This window comes from Schistocerca cancellata, chromosome 10 (assembly GCF_023864275.1).
Source record: "Schistocerca cancellata isolate TAMUIC-IGC-003103 chromosome 10, iqSchCanc2.1, whole genome shotgun sequence".
Classification (NCBI taxonomy): Eukaryota; Metazoa; Arthropoda; class Insecta; order Orthoptera; family Acrididae; genus Schistocerca; species Schistocerca cancellata.
This window is the reverse complement of record NC_064635.1, coordinates 10,529,816-10,553,450: the sequence shown is the minus strand read 5'-3', so window position 1 is coordinate 10,553,450 and position 23,635 is coordinate 10,529,816. Positions and strand designations below refer to the sequence as shown.

Sequence of the window (23,635 nt, the reverse complement as noted above, 5' to 3'; positions counted from 1 at the left end):
ATTCTTACTGTACTCCATACGTGAATGGAACAGGTAGAAACCCTTTTACATTGTACCATGGGAAGTACCCTCTGCCGTGCACTATACAGTGGTTTGTAAACTATAGATGTAAACGTAGAATTATGAATATGTCCCCAATTAATATCCATTTTTCCCCCTTTGTTTTTTGTTATGTTTGAAGGTGATACTTACAAGACGTGTTCACGAAATGTATTTGTAGTTGCGAATAGGGGCAACTGTCAGCTGTATAATGGAATGGTGACAATGAAAATTTCCGTCGGACCGGGACCTGAACACGGATTTCTCGCTTATTGCGAGTGGTCGCTTTACTAGGTTATCGGAGCATGACACATGGCCAGACCCAGACTTCCATATCGTCAACCATGTGTTTACAACCTGTACTTGTACATTATTATGTATACTCCTCTACAGGGGAGATAATTTAATTGGAAGCCATTTGCTCGGTGTGGTGGATAAATAATATTGTAGTACCTGAGTTGTTCAGAAGTATGGTGCAAAGTTCCTTCAGACATGCATCCATGTCTGAAGGAATAGGCACTGCTGTGACTACAGCCATTATGAAATATGAAATGTATTCACAGTTGCAAATATGGATAACCCTCATTTGTTTGAGTTCCGGTCCAGCACAAAGTTTTCTTGTCATACCGTTATACATCTTAGAGTTGTCCATGTTCACAACTGCGAATACGTTTCATGTGTTTCATAACAGCTGTAGTCACCTCAGTGCCTGTTCTTTTGGATGTAGGTGCATGTCCGAAGGAACTTTGCATCATACTTCCAAACAACACAGGCACTGCAATATCATAACATGTGTCCAGCCAAAATACACATATACTCCCGGAGTCTGGAGTCATCCGTAGTTAAAATATGTGGGACTGTATGTTGACATTCCAGAGTGTCTCCTCACGATGCATCAGTTGGAATGAAATGTACATCTAATTTAATGTAACCTAATCTTTCACAGTCACAATGTTTTTCAAATCTCTTGCGCCATCCTCTTTAACTTAGAATAACGTTTGCACCCTATGTCCAGAATTATTTGTTGGGTGTGTTCCAATCTCTGTCTCCCCCTGCAGTTTTTACTTTCTATAGCTCCATCTAGTACTGTGTAAGTTATTCCGTGATGTCTTAACACACGGCCTGTCATACTGTCTCCTCTTCTTGTCAATGTTTTTCGTATATTTCTTTCTCCTCCAATTCTGTGGAGAATCTCCTTGGTCTTTATCTTAGTGGTCCACTTAATTTTCAACATTCTTCTGTAGCACCACATATCAGACGCTTCAGTTCTCTTCTTTACAGGTTTTCCCGGAGTTCAGGATTTATTATCATACAATGCTGTGCTCCAGATATACATTCTCAGAAATTTCATCCTCAAATTGAAACCTATGTGTGACACTAGTGAACTTTCCTGTGCTGGGAATGCCCTCTTTGCCTGTACTCATCTGCTTTTTATGTCATCCTACCTTCGTCTGTCGTATTATATTGCTTCAAAGGTAGCAGAATTCCTTCACCTCGTCATGTATTATTGTGCTTCTGAGGTAACAGAACTGCTTCACTTCAGCTACTTTGTGATTTCCAAATTTCTCACAGTTCTCGTTTTGTCTTTCTTTGGTTTACTCTCAGCCCATGTCCTGTACTCATTAGACTGATCATTCCATTGAAAAGGCCCTGGAAATCACTTTCACTAAGGATAGCAGTGCCCTCTGTTAATTGTATCATTGATATCCTTTCACCCTGATTTTTAATCTCTCTCATGAAGCTTGTCTTTTATTTTCATCATTACTTCTTTGATGTCCAGATTGAACAGTAGGGGCGAAAGACTGCGTCCCTGTGTTACAACCTTTTTAATTTGGTTGCTTCATTCTTAGCCCCCTATTCTTATTTTTTCCCTCTTAATTCATTTATGTATTGCATATTGCCCATATTTCCCTGTAGCTTACTCCTATTTTTCTCAGAATTTTGAACATCCTGAACCATTTTGTATTGTTGAACCCTTTTTCTAAGTCAGCTGATCCCATGAACATGTCTTGTTTTTTCTTAAGTCTTGCTTCCATTATCAGCTGCAACATCAGAACTTCCTCTCTGATAATTTCACCTTTCATAAAGCCAAACTGATTGTCACCTAACTGCTCCCCATTTTTATTTTCCATTCTTCTGTCTGTTATTCTTGGCAGCATCTTGCATGCATGGGGTGTTAAGTTGATTGTGCAGTAGTTCTGACACTTATCTTTTCTTACTTTCTTTGTGATTGTGTGGATGATTTTTTTTTTTTTCTTTTTTTTTAAAGTCTGATGCTATGTCTCAGGGCTTACAAATTCAACACATCAGTTCGAATAGTCATTTGGTTGCCACTTCCCCCATTGATTTTAGAAATTCCGATAGACTGTTATCTATCCCTTCTGCCTTATTTGATCACAAGCCTTCCAAAGCTCTGTTAAATTCTCTCTAATACTGGGTCCCTTTTGTCTTCCTTTCTTCATCTGTCATGTTGTCAGAGTAGACTTTCCCCTCACCTATTCTCTCTGTCATCTGCTTTTAACAGGGGTATTCCCATTGCACTGTTAATGTTGATGCCCTTGCTGTGAATTTCAGCAAAGGTTGTTTTGACTTTTGTGTTTGTTGAAAATGGTCCTTCAGATGACCATTTCTTTTGTGGTTTCTTTACATTTTTCCTGCAGCTGTTTTGCCTTAGCTTCCCTGCACTCCTTGTTTATTTAATTCTTTAGTGACCTATACTGATGTATTCCTGTATTTCTGTTAATATTTTTGTACTGCCTCCTTTTTGGATCAGTTGAAGTATTTCGTCTGTTACCATTGTTTCTCCGCATCTTTGTTGTACCTATGATTGTATAACTTCTGTGATTGCCCTTTTTAGAGGTGTACATTCCTTTTCAATTGAACTGCCTATTGTGGTATTTATTATTGCAGCATCTACAGCCGTAGAGAACTTCAAACACATCTCATCATTCCTCGTTACTTCAGTATGCACTTCTTTCCACATTGACTCTTCTGGGCAAATCTCTTAAACTTTGGTCTACTCTTTATCATTACTAAATTGTGATCTAAGTCTCTCTCAGCTCCTTGGGGTGCCTTATAATCTAATATCTGATTTTGAAATTTTTGTCTGCCCATCATGAGATCCAGCTGGAATCTTCCTGTGTTCGTGGATCCTTATTAAATACACCTCACCCTCTTGGGATTACTGAATGGAGTTTTTGCTATTAATAACTGAAGTCTATTGCAAAACTCAATTAGTCTTTCTCCTCTCTCATTCTCACTACCAACTCTCCCATAACTCTGTCTTCTATTCCTTTTCCTGGTACCAAATTCCAATCCCTCATGATTATTAGATTATCATCTCCTATTACATACCAAATTACGTGTTCAGTATCCTTGTACTTTATCTCTCTCTTAATCTTCGTCTTATGACACCAGCATGTGTGCTTGAAATACTAATGTTGGCCAAGGTTCCTTGCTGATTCTGATGTGAACAAACCTGAACTGTTGCCAATAATTCATTCTCTCTGCTATCTTTGTATTCATAATGAATCATACTCCAGTTATACCATTTTCTGCTGCTGCTGCTACTACCCTATATTCGTCTGACCAGAAATCATTATCTTCCTTTCCCTTTCACTTCACTGGTCCCCACTACATGTAAGTTGAGCCTTTCCATTTCTCTTTTCAGACTTTTTAGCCTCCCTACCACATTCAGGTTCCAAACAGTCACCATACAGCTCTTAGATGCTACCTTTTTGTTTGTTAGTCTCTTCTTTTCCCCCATTGTTATCTCTCCCTAAGCAGTCCCTTGCCAGAGATCTGATGGGGCAAGTAATCCAGAATCTTTCACCAAAGCAGAGATCATCATCTTACAGATCACATATCTCATGGATACACATTGTGTGCGTCCTGAATGCAGCATTTTCTATTGCCTTCTGCATCCTCAGGCTGTTGATCATTGCTGATTCTATCCGCTTGTAGGGGCAGTTTCCTATTCCATGGTGGTTAGCACACTGGACATGCATTCGGGATAACAACGGATCGAACCCACATCCGGCCATCTTGATTTAGGTTTGCTGTGATTTTCCTAAATCACTTCAGGCAAATGCCTGGATGGTTCTTTTGAAAGGGCACACCCAACTTTCTTCCCCATTCCTTCCTAATCTAATGGGACCGATGACCTCGCTGTTTGGTCCCCTCCTCCAAATCGACCAACCAACTAGCCACCCAACCATTCCAAAGGTAAGAGTCAGCCTTGAAGTTCTTCCCACTCCTCCACACACTCTGACAAAACTGATGCAGAACGGGGTGTGTGCTTATGCTGGAAATCTTCGGCCGTACTGATTTATAACGTCAGAGATCAAAGCTGACTGCTATCGTATTCTTCACTAGTTCCACCTTCATTCATGTCCTTCCATATACATTCACCATCACACTTAAGACAAATAATCGGTTGTCAGATTGTAGTACAGATGCACATTTCATATAACAGTTCTTATTTCATTCAAATGACTGTTAGTGTTCGAGTAGCCATATTGTGCGTCTATTAATGTTTCCATTTAACAGTGAAAAATATCAGTGCAATGTTTTCCATTTGATCATTCATGTTTTTATTTTCAGAGAAAGAGGGCAAGGCAGTTCAGTTATCATACGAAGCAAAATGTGGTTTAGTAGCATTGACATGCCAAGCGAGGCATGGGCGTTACAACCCAGGAACTCTCCCACCTCTAGGTGTGCTGGATGTTATTGGCAGGGATCGCAGGTAATGTAAATCATGAATGGAATGAAAATAGTGAAATGAAATAAGGCAGCTGCTTGTGTCGAGTAGGCAATGGCCACTTAAACAAGACTGGGAAAAAAAATAATAACCGCTTGCACACATTATATAAAATTAATAGCAAAAAGAAAATCTACCAGACTTGATTTATGTACTGGTACTCAACACAAAATGCACATTATTTTGGTTTGGACTCCATAAACAAACTAGGTTGTTAGTTACAGTTTTCAGAACCAGTAAAACGTTTTTCTACAATTGGCACTTCATATCTCAATTTGAACATCACACCTATCGCTCCATGTGTTGTACCTTTTTCAAATATGCTTCCCCTTCCACAGTATTCATGTTTTTTTTTCCCTTTGGGCAACCCTTCTCAACTACTGCTTCCCTTTCATGTCTGAGTCTTCTCTGCAGTCCTGTTTCTGTAAAAGTTATAGATAACATTGTTTCAAAGCTGTATTGGAATCAACAAATGCTAATAATTTAAGTTTACCATTCTTCAACATATCTTTTAAGATATGTCAAAGAGTCAGTATTGTCTCACATGTTCCTACCTTTTTCTGAAGCCCAAACTGATCTTCCCCAAGGTCAGCTTCTGTAAATAATTTGTGTAAGTATTTTGCAACCATGATTTAAGCTGTCAATACTTGCCCTTTTAGGAAATTGAATTATTACATTCTTTTTGAAGTATTGAGGGTAGTTCGCCCATTTCATGTACATCTTGCACACCAGGTGGAATAGTTTTGTCGTGGTTGGCTCTCCCAAGTATCTCCAAAGATTTTTTTATATAGATTTGTGTATGTGGGATATACTTTTGCCATAGCCTTGCATTGTTTTTATAGCTTTGTATTTCTCCTCTACCCATTTCTTCTTGGGCCCTTTCTGTCAATACCATTGTATGCCCTTTTACCTCTTTAATTTGTGGAATTTTTAATTTCTCGTTTCATCAAATAAATTCAGTATCTTGTTTGTTTTTTCCTTTTTGCCCTCTGCTATCTTCCTTGTTTTATGTCTCATAGCTACTCATTTGTCTTCTATTGTACTTCTTTCCCCTGTTACAGTCCAACATGGCCTTATGTTTCCTTTTAAACTCTAAACAACCTGTGGTACATTCAGTTTATCTAGATTCTTTTTCCTTGAATTCCAGCCTGTGTGCTATTTTGTCAGTTTTAATATGCTGTTCGTAACCAATAAATTATGGTCAAAGTCTACATTTTTGACAGAAAGTGTATTTTGGCTTAAAACTTGTTTTTTTAAGTTTCTCATAATGTTATATAACCTGCCTGAAACTTCCGGTGTCTCCACACCTCTACCACATATACAACCTTCTTTCATGTTCTTAAACCAAGTGTTAGTAATGATTAAATTGTACTGTGTACAAAATTTTACGAGGTAACTTGCTGTTTCATTGCTTTCCTCATGTTCTCTTAGTGTTTCACCTTGTTTTCCTTTTCTTACTCTGTAATCTTAGTGACCCAGTACAATCAAGTTTTCACTCTGCAGCAGAGTGTGCGCTGATATGAAACTTCCTGGCAGATTAAAACTGTGTGCTGGACCGAGACTCGAACTCGGGGCCTTTGCCTTTCGCGGGCAAGTGCTCTACCAACTGAGCTACCCAAGCACAACTCACGCCCCGTCCACACAGCTTTACTGCGAGTTCGAGTCTCGGTCTGGCACACAGTTTTAATCTGCCAGGAAGTTTCAAATTTTCACCTGACTTAAACCTTTAACTGCTCTGGACATGTTAATGCATGTGTCTTTGTACCTGTCCGTGTGTGCTCTGAACGTGTTTACACACGTCACCAGTCCTTCTACCTAGCACTCGGAATGTGTCTACGGGTTCACACATTCAGAGTACCAGATAGAAGGACTGGTGGCACGCGTAAACACATACAGAACACACAGGGACAGGTACAAAAGCGCACGAACATGTCCAGAGCAGTTAAAGGGTTAATGAACTGTTATCGAATCAAAGTAAGATGATCCCTGACAGCTGGTAGCACTGTTGCCAGCTTTCAGCTGTGAAGTGCAAATGATTGTAGGTGAAAACTGTAGATGTGTATCGAACTCTGGTAACACTCAGGTGTTGCCATAGAGACATTTACAAAATTGCTTAATGTGACTGGTTGCAGTAGTGGCACCAAGCTGCGTCTCCCAGCCCACTGCAACTGTCGTGGATCTCTTTAAATGACTTGTCTGTAAATAATTTATTTTGTCCCATCAGACATTTCTTAAATCTCCAACATGATTGGTACTGTAGCCTGCTCACTTAATTAAGGGGGTCTAACATTCCTTGGTCTACCTTAGAATGCCAAATTTCCTTTTCTCCAGACAGCATCCTCCTGAAAGCAATCTACATCAGGAAATCTGACTGGAGAAAAATTTCGTTTTTGGAATATTTTACCCAAGATGATGCAGTCATCATTAAGCTATACAGTACAGCTACATGCCGTCATGAAATGTAATAACTGTAGTTTCCCTCTTGCTTTCTGCTTTTCACAGCTGTTGAATTGCCTTGTTTCTGTTATTTTATAACTTTCCAAGTTTTTTTTATTTTTTTTTTTTTATTTTATTGTTCCACCACTGTACTGGGTATAGATACTGAGAAAGTATTGATAATAGATCAATCTCAACAGTGCGAAGCCGTCTGTAAAAACATGGTTCTGCACATTCTGTGGAAAATATTAGAGAAATCCACAAGAACAACTAGTATGTGAAGGAAAGACTGTAAATTAGTATCTTATTTGTTCAGTCCCATCACAATTTGTATCAGCTTGGAAGATTTTCCACTATTCAGGATCATCTAAGGCTATACATTACACGAATAAAGCATAATTTTTTAAGCTGAGGGTCATTAGATTGAGATGTGCATGTGTCATGGGTAAACATCTCAATCTAATGGTAGATTATGAAAATGTGCACATTTAACACACTCTTATTTAAGTATGGATTAATTTCCACAAAAACTATTCACCATAGACATTTCAAATGACAACATGTAAGTAATGAATAATCTTAATCTCTTAGTTTTAGCACTATAATTTATGTTTGTGGCATACGATGTTTTTGTCGAATGACGTAATGCAATTTTGGGGATATGTGTTTTGGTGTTCAGGACTGCTGACATTTTCAAGCCTTAAAGTATAGGCAGTAGCAGCTATCTTTGGCAGTACATTTATTAATGTATATTCAAAGATTTTTAATATTTATATGTTTGATCTGTGTGTTTTGGACATCTGGCAAGTGTTTTAATATGCAGGTGAATGTTGTGCTACCTGTAACAGCTTCTTCTGTAATGTAGAGGAATTCATGAATAGAAACAAGCAGCTAGTTGGAAATGTGTGAATGTGCAGCATGTGGCCTTATTTATAAGTGTATATTTTTAGTTGTTTCTATTACCTGTTGTTCAGTACACACATTACCCTTCATAATATTTATCATGAATATGATCTGTGGAATGTGGAACTGACTAAATAAATACTATAATATTTACAGTATAGGAAAAGATAGATTCCTACTTACTGCAAAGAAGAAACGGCAAGTCACAGATAGGCATGATTAAGACATTCACATGTAGCTTTCGGCCACAGCCTTCATCAGTAAAGAGAGAGGCGCACGCACACACACACACACACACACACACACACACACACACACACACGGACGAGAGCGCGCGCGCGCACACACACACACACACACACACACACACACACACACACATACACACACACACACACACACAAAAGCAAGCACAGCTCATGTGCACACAACTGCCAACTCCAGCATCTTGTGCCTGTTTGCAACTTGACATGTCTTCTTTACTATAAGTAGCAGTCTATCTTTTCCTACATTGTTGATATTCCTACCTGGAGTTTCCATAGTTCGATACTATAATATTTAACTAGAGCATATGTGGTAATGTAGCCAGTTAGAATTTATGGCACTATGGGAATAACATTTTCACTTTATCAGGTTGGCGTGGCAGCAGTTGGGTACCATGTCTCCTGAGGAGGCAATGTGTAACTTTGTGGAGAGGCTAGACAATCTGTGTCCATCCTTCGCTCCATTTATTGAAGCTCATAAACGAGATGTTGAAGAGAAGGAGAGGCTAGCGTAAGTAATTTATGGAATATGTAGTTAAAGTTTACACGTTACTTTACTTTTTGCTACTGTGTTGTCTTTCATTGTGCTCTGTTTTGTTTAACCAAACACATCAAAAACCTGCAGAAAACGGAAAGGCATGGGGAAATATTAATTTAGCATGCAATTTTTTTGTATGTCATTGCCCTAGGATGGGCTGTGTCATGTGTCAGTGGTAAATCTTGGGAAACATCATTTCTTCTTTAATCCTTTATGTGGCACATCTTTTAAAATTTAAACAGTTTTGTGTAAATGGGGCTTCCTAGATTTAATGAAGTATTTATTGTATGTACATTTATTTTAAAAGAATATAAGATATTGCTCATAGGCAGTTAAGCTCTTCTAGTGCCTAAAATATTACTTTATTTTTTGTAAATCCGTTGCACGAATATCTTCCCTCCTTTTGTGATTTTGAAAGGGGAAAAAAAGGAAAAACACCCATTTGTCATCAGGCAGCCCATACTTCTGATGCAACAAGCGTTTTATGTGTAAAGTGATGAGAAAGTGCAATACTACAGAGAGAGATGCCGGCAACTGTGGGTAGCAAATGGATGATTGGGAACAGCAGTGACACAGCTGATATGCACCACGACTCGTGGTTACAGGAAGCAGTGAGGCTTGGAAGTGACACCATCAGTAACAGTGTTTAAATGGACCCTTTCTTATTCCTAAAATATGTTTCACACTTTGAAGAAATTGAATATAAAATGTTATATTAGGTGAAAAAAAAAACAGGCAAATAAATGCATGTATTTTTTCCGAATGCAGCTACAGGACTGCTTTGTCAGCTATGCAGACATTGTTCAAGGAAACCACCTCCCATAATTTTTAAATATAATTTCATTTTTATTGTGACACTCTCAGGAACCACTGACAATTTTCTGTGTTGTCCAGACTATCGGTGCTTGCACTGCCATATTTTCTGAGGTGCCAAAACTTACAGATTACAGATATGCCTGGTATGAGCTGAAATGTCACTATACAAATTATCAGTTTTGGAAAGAGAAATGTTTGAGTTGTAACGGAGATGTCTGTGATTGATAAAATTCTTTCTAAGACGATTTATTGTCCAGCACAACTGCATAAAATTTCCTCTGGTAATTACTGGTTTCAGCAGTCATAATTTTATGGTGATAAGAGGGAGCAATATTTCATTCACAAGCACATGGAGATTGACAGTGTGGTTTTATCAACGTACTTGTTATTGAACTGCTGCTTTTCTTAAGACACACTGACTGAAATTGGCAGCTGTAATTTGAAATTTTGTGTGATTGTGCCAGACAATAAACCATTTTAAAAAGAATCCAGTTTACCACAGACCAATTATTCTGTTCCAAATTGAACCAATTATCATGCTGATACTTCATTCTGGCAGTGAGGAGTGCAGGTGACAGTTGCGTTCACATTTCCACTTTGATCGCTCCTACTGAGCTTCTGTTTGAGTTAGCTTGTCTCAGTGTTATGGATGGTGGAATTTCCACAAAAATTCATGTATTCAGAGGGAAAAAGTAAAAAAACTGACAGGTTTGCAGATCCTTAATAAAGCAGAGGGGCGTTTTTCCTCACAACTGGAAGAATATCAAGTAGGCATTAGGAAGGGACCTTTTTGTGCTGAGCAGCTCATCAACCCTAAATTTGTACTTTTGTATCTGAAGTTCAGGAATGAGATGTTTGTTGTTTGAAATCCACTATTCCAAGTGTTGGAAAAAATGAACATACACAGCAAAACAAGAAGAATCATCCAACGACCTGGACTGAAGCCATTGGTAAAGTGAAAATTGGAGGGAAGTTTAAAGCTGCCTTCGAGATTAGGATAGGTTTTGTGCAGAGACAGGCAATCGAGGTTCGTTTTCAACTGTGTGCAGGAAAAATGCATTGATGAGTGGTTCAAGGAACTGTGTAAGAAATGGGTCAATGGTGGTGACAGAATGGGTTGTGGAAACAGACCTGAGAATTGATTGCTGTGGGTGACGCTCCAGATCTCTTTGAAGAAATTGGAATTCATAACTAATTTCAAGACGGTGTTTGCGGGGCTAAATATAGAAGAGGGAAAAATCAGATGGACAAAAAAAGTACCTGAGAGTGTGGATAGATGCGAACACTGCTGAAAGAGAACCCTTCACATCTAGGATCAGCAAGATGGAAATGATATATCAGCTAATTAGAGGTGTTTGCAATAAATGAATTATGCCATTCAATGTCAAGCTTAGGTGTTGTTGCAATATTATGAGAAGGAAAGTTGCTACTCACCATATAGCGGAGATGATGAGTCGCAGATAGGCACAATAAAGAGATTTTCACACTTGAAGCTTTCAGCCAATTGCCTTTGTCAACAATAAATACACATGCGCGCGCGTGCGCACACATGACTGCAGTCCCAGGCAGCTGTTGTTCGTTCATTCAGCAAGAGGCTTTGTGTGCAACAGAATGTCTCGTTGTGAATAGGAGATGTCTGGGTGAGAAATTGGAATCTTAAGATGTTAAAGGAGACCTTAGGTCCTGAAAAAGAGAATGACTGGTACAGAAGACAGTATTTTAGCAAGCTTTACTTGCATGTGGAAAAAGGGGACAGACATGGAGCAGTAAAGGATTGCTTTCTTTGTAAGAACTACACAATAAGCCCTAATACACGGACTAAACAGAATTTTACCTGTTTTCGGAACAAAAAAGTCTTTCATTTTTGAAGTTCAACAGGATCTTAAACCTTGAAGCATCACAAAGACAGTTAGGAATGTGACCTTTTCAAAAAGAAACTGGAACACACCAGTGTTTGAGGTTGAAAATTGGCATGACATAGGCTATAGAAAGAAGAGAGGCTCATAGAGTTGGTTGTAGGTTGTAGATCAAGGAAAGGGCCAGCTGAAATAATGTGGCCCACTGCAAACTGACACAAAAGAAGAAGAAATATTGGCAAGTTGCTAAGGAGTAAACTGAGGAAAAGTCTGAGCTTGACTGTGGTATAATTGAACCCAGAGGGTTGAAAGAAGAATATAAGGTAAAGGGAAGCGGAAATTGGGCCAAACGTAGACCATAAGGATCTGTTACTGGCCATTCATAATGTTCGTGGGTGCAAGCAGACTACGGCATATGCAGAATTTTGAGGTTAATAATCACTAGTAAGATCCTAATATTTCTTGACACAGGATGCAGCCCGCTCGAATGATGTTTAAATAAGATAAGGTGATGCTTGCTGTAAGTGGATGTAGCCTCCTTATCTGTTGTTTTTTCTTCCCCTGTTGTGTTGGTACAAAGACCACTCAAGCTGTGTACTCTAAAAAGCACAAGCATTTTTGTCTCAGTTGAAGAGTCAGAAGAGTCACGCCAGTGAAGTCACATTGGCTTTTTTAGATGTGAAAATTAGTTAGCTGAAGTATAACTCATACAAAGTTCATTAACTACCAGAACTTAATAAAATTCTGAAATGAGTGATTAGCAAGAAAATCTGGTAAGCATTGTTAAATAGGTGTGTAATATAGTATCTGTACTCTTGATGTTTAATGAATGGTTCAAGGTATCAAAATCTATGTTTTATCCAAATTATGGTATAAAGTGAGATCAATATTTTGTTGTACAGTCAAATATTTATAACTTTTTGTATCTATCAGGATATTGAAGTAAAAATAACTTTATGGACATGGAACCCAATACCCTTTATAATGACAGTCGAGAGTGCTCAAAAATGACACTTTGTTTGTTAGTGTTGCAGGTAGATTTTCCACAAAAAGTGATGAGATGCTAAGTATGCAAGAACCTCATTTATCTGGTACTCATTAGTCCAGATTTCTGGTTTACCGGGATTCATGTTTTTTTTATGTGAAAGTATGGGTTGTACATTGGTACAGTAATGTATATGTACAGTTCTTACGGTGGTGCCTCAGGTTGCATAGAGATTGGCACTCCCATTGCTTACAGCAGAATACAGAACAAAAGAACATCAGTGGTACAGCTTCGTAACTGTGTAGAACTGTTTCCTACACAGTTACGAAGCTGTACCGCTGTTGTTCTTTTGTTGTGTATTTTTAGCGCACATCATTGAAATGGTTTCAGTGTGAAAGAAAGTCCGTTTTTCAAAGGGCAGAGATTGGAAGCACTAAACTAGACAAAGAAAAATTGTGGAAAAACATAGCTGCAGAATGTGGTGTAGGGACAGTGACTGTCTCGGACTGGAACTGCAAAGAAATTGAAGGCTTGTGCTTCAAAATGATGACTAAATACAGTTTGCAGGACTGATGTGCAATAAGGAAAGCAAGAAATGAACACTGGATGAAGCATTATTTGTTTGGTTCTGTGAGAAAAGAGTGCTTGGTGCTCAGATGTCCTGCCATGCGCTGCAGGAAAAAGTGTTAAAATTAAATGACGAACTAAACGACAACGATCCTAACTTCTTAGTTAGCCAAGGTCAGTTGGAAAGATGGAATGCTCTTCATGGCATATTCTAGCTTTCAGTGACAGGTGAAAGTGTTTTTGGATGGAACAGTGCTGCAGAAAACTTCAAAAACTAATTTGAAGAAGTTATGTCCTCTGAAAACGTCAGCCAGAAACAAATCCATCCGAGCTGATGTTAGGGAAACATCTATTGTTTTCGTGCTGCCGTTAGGGAAACATCTATTGTTTTCGTGCTTTTCTTGAACACCACACAAGTTTGTCACAAAAGAAATTTGCACACTACTTCAGTAAATAAATGTGAGTAGACTACAGTAACTATAAAGATGAATATCAAAAAGGGGGTTTCTTGTTCGTGCCAAAATAAAGGATTTGTATATTGTAGTGCCTATAAGAGCTTCACATTTAGTAGAATATTTTCATATTATCCTAATTTTTCAGTAATCCGGATTAAATATGGCCCACTCAGTCCAGATAAATGAGGTTTTCAGTGTGAAAGTTGAGACTGCCGGAAAAGCCCTGTTTCACCTTGTTTGCCTAACAGTGCAGAAACTGCAAGGTTTGCTGCTATCAAAGATCGTATTTAGCACATTAGTCACCTTTTGTGAACATTTTCTCACAACTGTTAAAGGCTGGTTTACATGGGAGCAAATGGAAATGGACATAAGCGAATGGGCTTTCATTGGTAATTCGCCAGTGTTCGCTACCATTACACTGAAAGGATCGGATGAAATTAGAAGAGAGCGAGTGTCACGTGACAACCTTACAACATCCGCAGTCTTGTTTTTTGTCACTTATAATTATCACATGTGTTCCAGTTGATAACATCACCACTTATAACCACAGCACAAAGCTTTGATATTCAGATTGGATTAGTTTTGAATGGTGAGTGCATTGTTTTTGATGAAGTAAACAAATTAGGTAAGGAGAAGAAGAATGTAGGTGCCTGAACTTGTACGCAAGCATTAAGATAGCACACCTGCAGCTCCTGCCTTCCTTAGCATTGTTCTAAAACTTCAGACTTGTATCAGACGGTGCTTCTCACTGGCTTTTCACTAGAACTTAGGAGAAAATTTGAAAACGGCACACTAATTACTGACGATCAACTTAACTTGTAGAAAGGCTGACGTTTACACTGTGGTTATTAGAAAGTGCTTTGGATTTCAGTAGCTGTTGTACATTCACTTCAACTACATATAATGAAGATAAATGTCAATAAAGTATGATTAATAAAATGTGAAATATTCATTCAATCTATTAAGTAGGTTATTTAATAAAATCTGCTGTATAGTTCGTTAGAAAGGAGGTAGTGTAATTATGGGAAATCATCTTTATTTATTCTGATTAGAAACCTTTAAAATAACTGTGATCATCCGGCATGCAGTTACTTCTACCAGTGTAAGGAACCTGATTGATCAGGTCTTCATACAATTTTAATTTTAGTGAACATAATGGATGCATATTTGTACCTGTTAACTTTCAAGGAAGTTCATTGTGCTGTTCAGTTTTAATAAAAAGAAATACAAAGCTCCTGCTGATAAATTACGTTTCCACCTGAAGGAAGGATCAAATGAATTTATCACCTTTGTCAGATCTCCAGTTGGACCTTTGAGTGCTTCAGCAATTTTCTGTACCCTGATTTAAATTACTTTGTCATTGACATTTCAAGGCGTCGAGTGGTAGGGGCCAGCCAATTGTAGTTGTTTCTCCAGCAACATGTGCTCTGCCGTGTTGCTCGTTTTTTGGGTGCATGCAGCGCCCTGTGGAGCATGGCTGGCTGCTCACTGGCAATACTGCAATCTGTCAGTCACAAAGGAGTTTAGTTGGAGTATACCAATTGTATTAGTTTCACTTTGGCATTTGTGCTGTGGATCTCTCAGACCCCACAAGCACCTATGTTATGTACACTCTTCTCTCACGAACATTGCATTCTCTTCAGACCACTGTGTCACTCGTGCAGCTCTCTCCAAAAACACAAGTCTGTGGTAAGGATAGAAGCTGAAGTAATGAATTAAATTTTGTGCCTAGGCTGGGACTTGAGAGCTTACTAGGCACACATGTAATCCGCAAAATCACCCTGGCATTGTGGCTAACACATCTGGATGGATTACCCTCATCCAGTGCCCTCCCTAACACAAATTTCACACCCCAGCCCATCGTGATTTCCCCCTTCTGAAATCGTCAATACTATAGAGGCTCTCCAACGTTGGAATGGCACCTCAGCTTTTTGTGTAACAGGAAATCCTGCCTGTACCTCAGGTAAATATGATCTAGTGATCTGAAGGAATTAGCTCAAATTTTAATTCATTACTTCAGCTTTTATCCTTACTGAAGATAAAATTGAGACTCAATACGTCTCTAGCAAAATGTAATTCCATCAGACCAAAAAACAAAAGTAGTTTGTAAATGCGACAACAGACAAATTCTCTTTATACTGCTAGTGCCGAAGCAGAGAAATCGTGAACTTTCACAGTTACCTAAAAAAACCGACAACTGGAGGAACACGGGGGAGTACCAGCCGATGTGAACCGAACATGGCCAAGTGCCGTTGTCTTGCTCTCACTTACTGTTGCACCAGACAGAATTCTTGTTCAGTGATGCCTGTTCGCCGGTGTGTGCTCCAGTGTAAACTGGGCATAGTGAGAAATGTATAACTGTACTCCTGTTGTGCAGATGCACTGAAATGTCACTCACTGGGAAACAGTGTAAAAAAAAAAAAATGAATAAATACATAGCCAGTTGCTCACATTTTCCTATTTATCACCATTCGAAAATGTAATTGACATATATCGAGCTATTTGTGAAATACTTAATGGTGCCCACCATCTTGTATAGCTGTAGAGTGTTTTCATTCTCTGTTTTTTCTTTGAACTGTAATGTTTGCATTATTTAGAACAGTGTAGTGAATTGTGAAGTTCTTCTGGAAGACTGCTTCACAATACTTGCCCGTTAAGATTTTTGTACAAACTCCCCTTCTTTTCCCGTGTATAATATGTTGCTTCCATGCATCTGTCCAGCCGAGAAGAGGAGGAGAGGCAAAGAGAGGAGGATGAAAGGAGAAGGTTAGAGGAGGCGGCTCGCCAGCAGGAGGAGGAGGAGAGGGCCAAGCAGGAGCTGCAGAGGTGAGTCACTGCCACGCCACGCGTCTGCTCCTTATAGAAGCTAGTGTAGCTCATTCGTCTCTCATCCCATTGTTTATGTGTACAGTGACCTATTTCTTATTGCCACAACACCTATTGACCAAACTGTTAAGTTGTCCTGTCTCTAACAGTCTGTTAATCTTTCTTTTTTCCATGAAGTTGTCACCACAGGTGTGCCGCAAGAGTCGTCGGGCACAGATTACTCGATGTTTTGGCAGGTATTTGCAATCTCGTTTTTGCAATTTGTAGAAGGTGTCGGGTCAGACAAATACTGCTCAATGTGTGTGTTGTTCAGTGCTCAGTGTCAGCAGATAATGACGGATTGGGAAATGGTCAAAAGATGCGGGAATGGTAAGTGACTTGAGTCCACCCTCAGCCAAAGAATTTCACAAATTTTTTTAACACGAACAGTTTACATAAGGCACTTGAGGGTAACGTGAGCGCATTTAATTGTTCGGTTAAGCTCTTGTGAAATAGCTGTTAAATTGTGGCGAGTTGCCAACAAGTACTTTAAGGCTATAAATATTGAAGTAGTTTAAAGGTGTCAGTAAGATAACTTCAACAAAGTTATTTGAAACTGCAAGTGAATAGTCAACATAGTTTGAGACACCTACAAAATACATCAAAATTTTACTTAAAAGCATAAATAAACAATATAATAATTAAGGTTGCAGATCACCATTCATTATAATTAACAAATGATGCACTTTGAATAACAAGATTAAATCATTAAAACACAGTTTCTTTACAGTACCAAAATTCAGGCCAGTGACAGATGAGCATTGTCAAAACCTCATTCTGTAAAACTTCGTTCAGCAGCTTGTATGTACATACGGCACAGGTCCCGACTAGCTGACCCCCCCCCCCCCCCCCCCCCGGTAGATGTACTGTAAACTGTAGGCTTTAGAGCTCATTAACTTCCATTGTACAATGATAATGACTGCCACAACAGTCACACAGTGAGTGTACCTCGGTGAGTACCTTTGTGGCAGAATGAAAATCTACATGGAAATGTGCCAAACTGGCAGTGCAGATGCCATAAAGGTAATGACACTTTATATAGGTATCTCCCCATCATGCAACCTCATCGAAACAAGAAAACCTGCTACTTTTCCAGGTTAACACTTGTAACTGTCCTGAGCAATCTTGGCGTGTTCCACTGCCAGCAGATTGCCCGTGCCCTCTACTGCTTGAGGCCCTCTTTCCGTGCTACACTCTCGTGTCGGCTCAATACTGGTATTTCCGGAAGTCACATCCTCTTGCAGCATCACTAGTTTGCCAAAATATCTATACAAATGTATCAGATTGTTTTTTGGTACAAAAAACATGTTTTGAAAGTGCCTTTTCCAATAGAGTGGTCCCAAATTAGTCTAGTATGATATTTGTTTTCTGGAAATGTCTTAGCAGTGACAGCAAAACAGGGAGAGTAACCGATACTGCAGCAGCAACTGAGTAACGCTGTTCGTGGCAGTACAAAACATACGGCGAGGGGCAGATCAGTGCACGAGGTGAGAAGCAGAGAGTTGGGGAAGACAGTTGTGGCAAATAAATGTTTGACATTTTTTGGTGGCTGAAGTACTGACTACATTAGATACTGATAGAGAACAAGCCAATAACTGTAGTACTAATACAGTGTGGAATAGTTTTACTTAGTGTAAAAGTTTGCAGAACAACGTAATTTTTCATTTTTCACATTCCTATGTGATGAAATCAGCTGAGTTTTCACAGGCTTCGGAACTCAGGGAGATGGAGAAAATGACATTCTGCTCCAGTGTCCTCCAGCACTTGTCCTGTTGATGAATGTTTGTTTCTAACATTTTCCTCAGCCAACATGCCACATTTCGTGTGTGTATCGACCATTTGTAATCAGTACTTTCCTCCAGTGTATTGATTTACTTTAATTTACAAAAATTAATTACAAATCATAAAATGTATTGTTCATTGTTGCAATTGTTCTCCCTTCAAAAAATTCAAGCTACACTTTCATTTGGAAAAATCCCTCGACTCTCACTGAAAGTTCAGGTATGCTGTAGGTGCAAGTGATCAAACATAAGATAATCTCAAGATGGGTAAAATTTCATCCTTGTTGTAACAAAATGCACACTTCAACACATCTACATCTTGTCAACACTGCTCATCAGCTGAGTCCGATTCAAGTCTTATGCCCAGCGCACGCACGTAACAAATAACAGTGACTATTCATAAAACTTTGTCAGCAGGCAAAGATAATTTTAATGCTAGATAAAGTTTAACCAGCTGTAACTGCACAACTGTTGATACTTCGTGGGTCAGTATGCAGTCACACTAGAGAACAGATTTAAAAATGCCAAAAAACTGTAAATAATATGATGCGTGAGGATATAGGAGCTTCACACGGTGCCACGCTGCCTTTTTGTTACTATTGAGTAGCAGTGCTATTCAAATGCTGATGGAGTTTGGGTTACTCTTTGTGTTTTGCTATCCTTATTAACACACATCATTAAAAAGACTATTGAACTAGACTTACCGTATTTACTCGAATCTAAGCCGCACTCGAATCTAAGCCGCACCTGAAAAATGAGACTCGAAATAAAGGAAAAAAAAGTTTCCCGAATCTAAGCCGCACCTGAAATTTGAGACTCGAAATTCAAGGGGAGAGAAAAGTTGTAGGCCGCACCTCCAAATCGAAACAAAGTTGGTCCATTGTAATATGAGACACAATTTAGGCCGAATGAATGACGATACAGCTACAGTAGTTTGGTTCGAGTCGTAAGCTTAGCAGTTAAGCTTTACCACGTAGCTGTTGCTATGCGTCAGGCGCTCCGTCTGTATTTATACGGGTGCCCTTCCTTTTTCACGTGCTTCGTCTGGTTTGAATCGATTGCTTATTTTGCTTTGATCTGATAAGTGCCGTTTTCTTTGTTATAGGCGTTTGCGTCAATCTTAAGCTGAAAATGCATTACTGCACTGTGTCATGCATTGTTTGTCGCATTCTGATAGTGCGTGTTTACGGCCTGTCGCGGCTCGCGGCATGGCTTGCTTTTGTGCACGCTACCGCCGCGTACAATTTAAAAAAAAAAAAAAAAAAAAGAGAGGAATCGTCTCATTAGCGAAACAATGGCAAGAGACTGCTATTTGTTGTTACTTACACTGCTGCTTTCTTTGATAATGATGTATGATAGAACATGTTCTGAACGAGAGTTGGGCGGAAATTTTTCTCAGTTTGAAAAGCTTTGCGGCCGCTTCTTTATTACATCAAATTCTGCACAGAAATTAGAGTCATCTTAGATTTAAAAATCTAGTCACTTGCCGTGCTTCATTTTTGACTGTATCACTATTAGGCATAAGAATAATACGAATATAAACATGACACGATACGTACATTCTTCCGCGTTTGCTGTTGTCTCACTCTACTCTAGTTTCGTAGTTTATTTGGCAGACAGGATTTAAATGAGATAGCAGCAAACAGGAAAGAATACATGGCAAAATGTTTATATTCGTATTATTCTTATGGTGAAGAGAATACTGTATGTGATTCAAATTTCATCAGGTTCCTATTAGCAACCATCTCTTCTCACAGATAGGAAAAAATTCAGAACGTAGAGTTGGCCATATTGACAAACATCCCAAACAGTCTTGCCAGTCAGATTTTCGTAGTACACTGAAATTGTGCTACATTCGAAGATGAACAATACGGTATTTGTATTTACTTCTTTGGATAATGTATGAAAATGCAGTGGTCGAAACTCGCGGCGGAGAAAAAAAGCTCGTCTTCAACTTTTTTTTTAAATTTATTTACTGACACAGAGGTTTTGGCGCCAGTATTTATCTTTGTGCTTACAAAGCATGCATGCGTAGCGCTACATATATTCGACGGCAGAAGTTAGTTGTGGCGGCATGTACCAACATTTTTCATAACTTCCGCTTGCTTTGCACTCGATTCTAAGCCGCAGGCGGTTTTTTGGATTACGAAAACCGGAAAAAAAGTGCGGCTTAGATTCGAGTAAATACGGTAGTTCAAACAGGAATATGAAGTTCCACATTTAGAAAAAAAGTTTGTAACAAGAAACAAATAGATAGTTGATTTCTGTTGACTCTGTGTCATGTAAAGTACATGATGGGCAGGATTTGTTTGCACTGACTCCAACTGTGCATAGCAAAAATGAAACTGCAAATATCTGTGGTGAAACATCAGAGAAAATGCTCCTGATGATCCTGAGGAGACATGCTCAGTGTGTGTGTGTGGGGGGGGGGGGGGGGGGGGGGGGGCAAAAGTGAACAGTAAGATTATTGTGTGAAGTAGATGACCACACATACTTTGGGATGCATTTGTAGAGACCTTGAAGTTGTAAATCACTTCCCCTTACATTTACTCCTTCATGGTGGTTTGCTATTAACAGAATAGTTGCATTGTTGTTTACACAACTCCAAAGAAAGACAGAAAAAATCATTTCCATATAGACTTTGCATTCTTGAGAGATTGGACTCCCACCTGATATAAAGCATGAAATTGGGAATCCACATATAGAAAATTAACACATCTTATTACCTGCGACTCTTGCAGATGATCTTATTAAACAATGGAAAATCAAGAATGAAATAATGACAATATTATGAAAAGAACAGATTGCTACTCACCATACAGTGAAGATACTGAGTTGCAGACAGGTGCAACAAAAAGACTACTTAACACATAAGCTTTCGGCCAGAAGGCCTCCTTCTGAAATGGACATCATACATAGACACATTCATGCAGACACAGCTCATACACACATGACCACTGTCTCTGGCTGCTGGGGCCAGATTGTGAGCATCACTTTGTGTTGCGCCTGTCTGTGACTCGTCTCTGCTGTGCCTGTCCTCTTTTTAGGTGATCTGATTATACAGATTTAATGTCAGAGGATGGGCTTGATGAGAAATGAGTGTGTTCATTAACTGAGGAAACATTAGGTATTTGCAAAGTAGGAGCTTGCCAACAGCTTTTAGCATGAGGCTTTCACATACTGTAGTGGAACGTGGTTGATCCATTTGTGTAAGAAAAAAGTATTTCCTTCATGCTGCTGCTACTTGCATCCAGTTCCAAAGCACTGTAGAATCGTTTTAAAAATTTAAAAATAAAAAATGTAAAAAGAATCTCTTGTCTCTTAATTAGAATGGTAAACATGTCATCTCATAGAAATGTTTGTTCCACTGACAAACGTGAAATAGTAAAAGTACTCTTGAAAAATGGCAAAGGATGCTTGCTTATGCATACATGAATATTCACAGATGCACAATCATGAACTTCAATCAGACACATTAAAAAACACGTGAACATCAGAACAGTAACCTTTTTTTAACTGCTGAGGTCAGTGACCAGACCCCTCTATTTTTGGTTTAAGTGAAAACAGGAAGCTCTTATGAGAGTTATTTCAACACTTATTGACTGTGCCATTATCATTCTTATCACACTGTTAATTTTATTTATTAATGTTTACAGACATCTGAACTAAAGATTGCATTTAATTCCGCTGTTATCTATGACGACACAGTGTTACCTACTTGACATCAGTTTGCAAAACTTCTTTTCAATTATTGTAAATGACTGTCATTGTATTCAGAAATGTTTCTTGTTTGTAACACTTTGGAAAGATTTTGTTGATTTTCTATTTCATCTTTATTTTAGTATTTATCTATATTTTCTGTATATTGAGGTTTACAGTGTGCATAAAATCAAACAGCATCGCTTTTCCTTTATTTGACTGTAATTATTTAACAGAAGTTTGTGTATCTCACACTGCTAGCTGCTTCCAGCCTTTGCGGCTGTTTCCAGTTGAACAATAATTACAGATAAATCAGAAAAATGCACATACTTTCCAAATTAAACTTCAGTCTGTACACAAAATATGTTTCAGCTGCCTACACATCTTCTGAATGTGATTCAAGGGGAAATACAACTTTCCCTACTCATTCATTTACACGCAGATGTTGATGAGGCAAACATTTTAACATGTTGTTACCAACATGTGCGTGGTTTCCTTCACTGTTTGTTCAGTTTAGATATCGAATGATGTGAAGGCTAGGCTGCCACCTTGTCCTGCTCTCTTCAGAAATACTGACTCCCCTACATCTTCTTCAGCAGGTTTGTATTGGTTGATATAACCAAAAAAAATAATGTGATAGTGTAAGACAAAATCTTCCATACAAAAATGATTGAATGTAGTACATTTTTCTCAAAAGGAACAGTTCAGCTTTCTTCAAATGTCCCTTTCGTTTTTCCATGTTGTTGTTGCTTTTTTTTTTTTTTAAAAAAACCACTTGTGGTACAAGTAGCTGTGTACTGCTATTTGAGTGATAGCACTCCTTGCATCACAACTTTGACCCATCCCCTTACACCTAGTGGTTTCCTGCAGCATTCTTGTGTTTGCTTGCAGCTGCCTGACTGTGGTTCAGCAGTTCTCTCTCTCTCTCTCTCTCTCTCTCTCTCTCTCTCTCTCTCCTCTCTGACTCTGTGTTTCGTAAGTGTATTTTTTGTGAACTTTTAACATTATCTGTGAAAGTAAAGTGTCTAGTAATAAAATGACCTGTGAATTTTGAGTTAGTAGGTTTAATTTATGAACTAGGAGTTCTATGTTTTGGATATTTCTGTAGGTATTTTACTTTTAGTGGATGGTTCAGTTCACGGTTTCAGTACTTTCACGAAAAAAATCCAAATCAAATCTCAGAAGCCATTTCTAGTTAGTTTGTGTGGAAGGGAAGTCCAAAAAGAATTGTGACGATGATTGCCAATATTAATAATTAATGGCAATAAATAATAATCCATTTTTAATTTGCTAATATATTTTAATGTTGGAATGCGAACAAACAGCAATTTGTTCCACCATCTTTTGTTCATTGTGAACCAGTTTTTGGTTTGAACAAGAAATTGTTCTACCAAGAAGTGACGGAAGAATCCATAACTATATCATCTATTTGCTTGTATTAACTTTACAATCTTAGACAGTGTTATTTTTTGTACATTCACATCGATAATGTAACACAAATGCAGGGTGTTTCGAAAAGGACTTTACAACTTTGAAAATTAATATAAATTAATTCATAGTAACTACAGAGGTGATTGTAGTGTTAATTTGTAGGGAAATAAATAAAGTTTTGCCTCACTTAGTTTTCTAGTGCTGAACCGCAACGTAACGAGCGCTAGTGGCAGTTTAGTTAA

The 23,635-nt window shown here is 38.5% G+C and overlaps 1 protein-coding gene across 2 annotated transcripts in view; it reads left to right on the top strand.

Annotated features, from left to right (window-relative positions):
* Positions 1-23,635, top strand: part of LOC126106373 (Golgi resident protein GCP60) — an 88,043-nt gene that overhangs the window by 14,912 nt on the left and 49,496 nt on the right. For both annotated transcript variants that reach the window (XM_049912636.1, XM_049912637.1), the window contains exons 2-4: positions 4,642-4,783; positions 8,771-8,911; positions 16,339-16,443. In XM_049912636.1, coding sequence (XP_049768593.1) covers positions 4,642-4,783; positions 8,771-8,911; positions 16,339-16,443 — 388 coding nt within the window. The remainder of the gene's footprint in view (positions 1-4,641; positions 4,784-8,770; positions 8,912-16,338; positions 16,444-23,635) is intronic.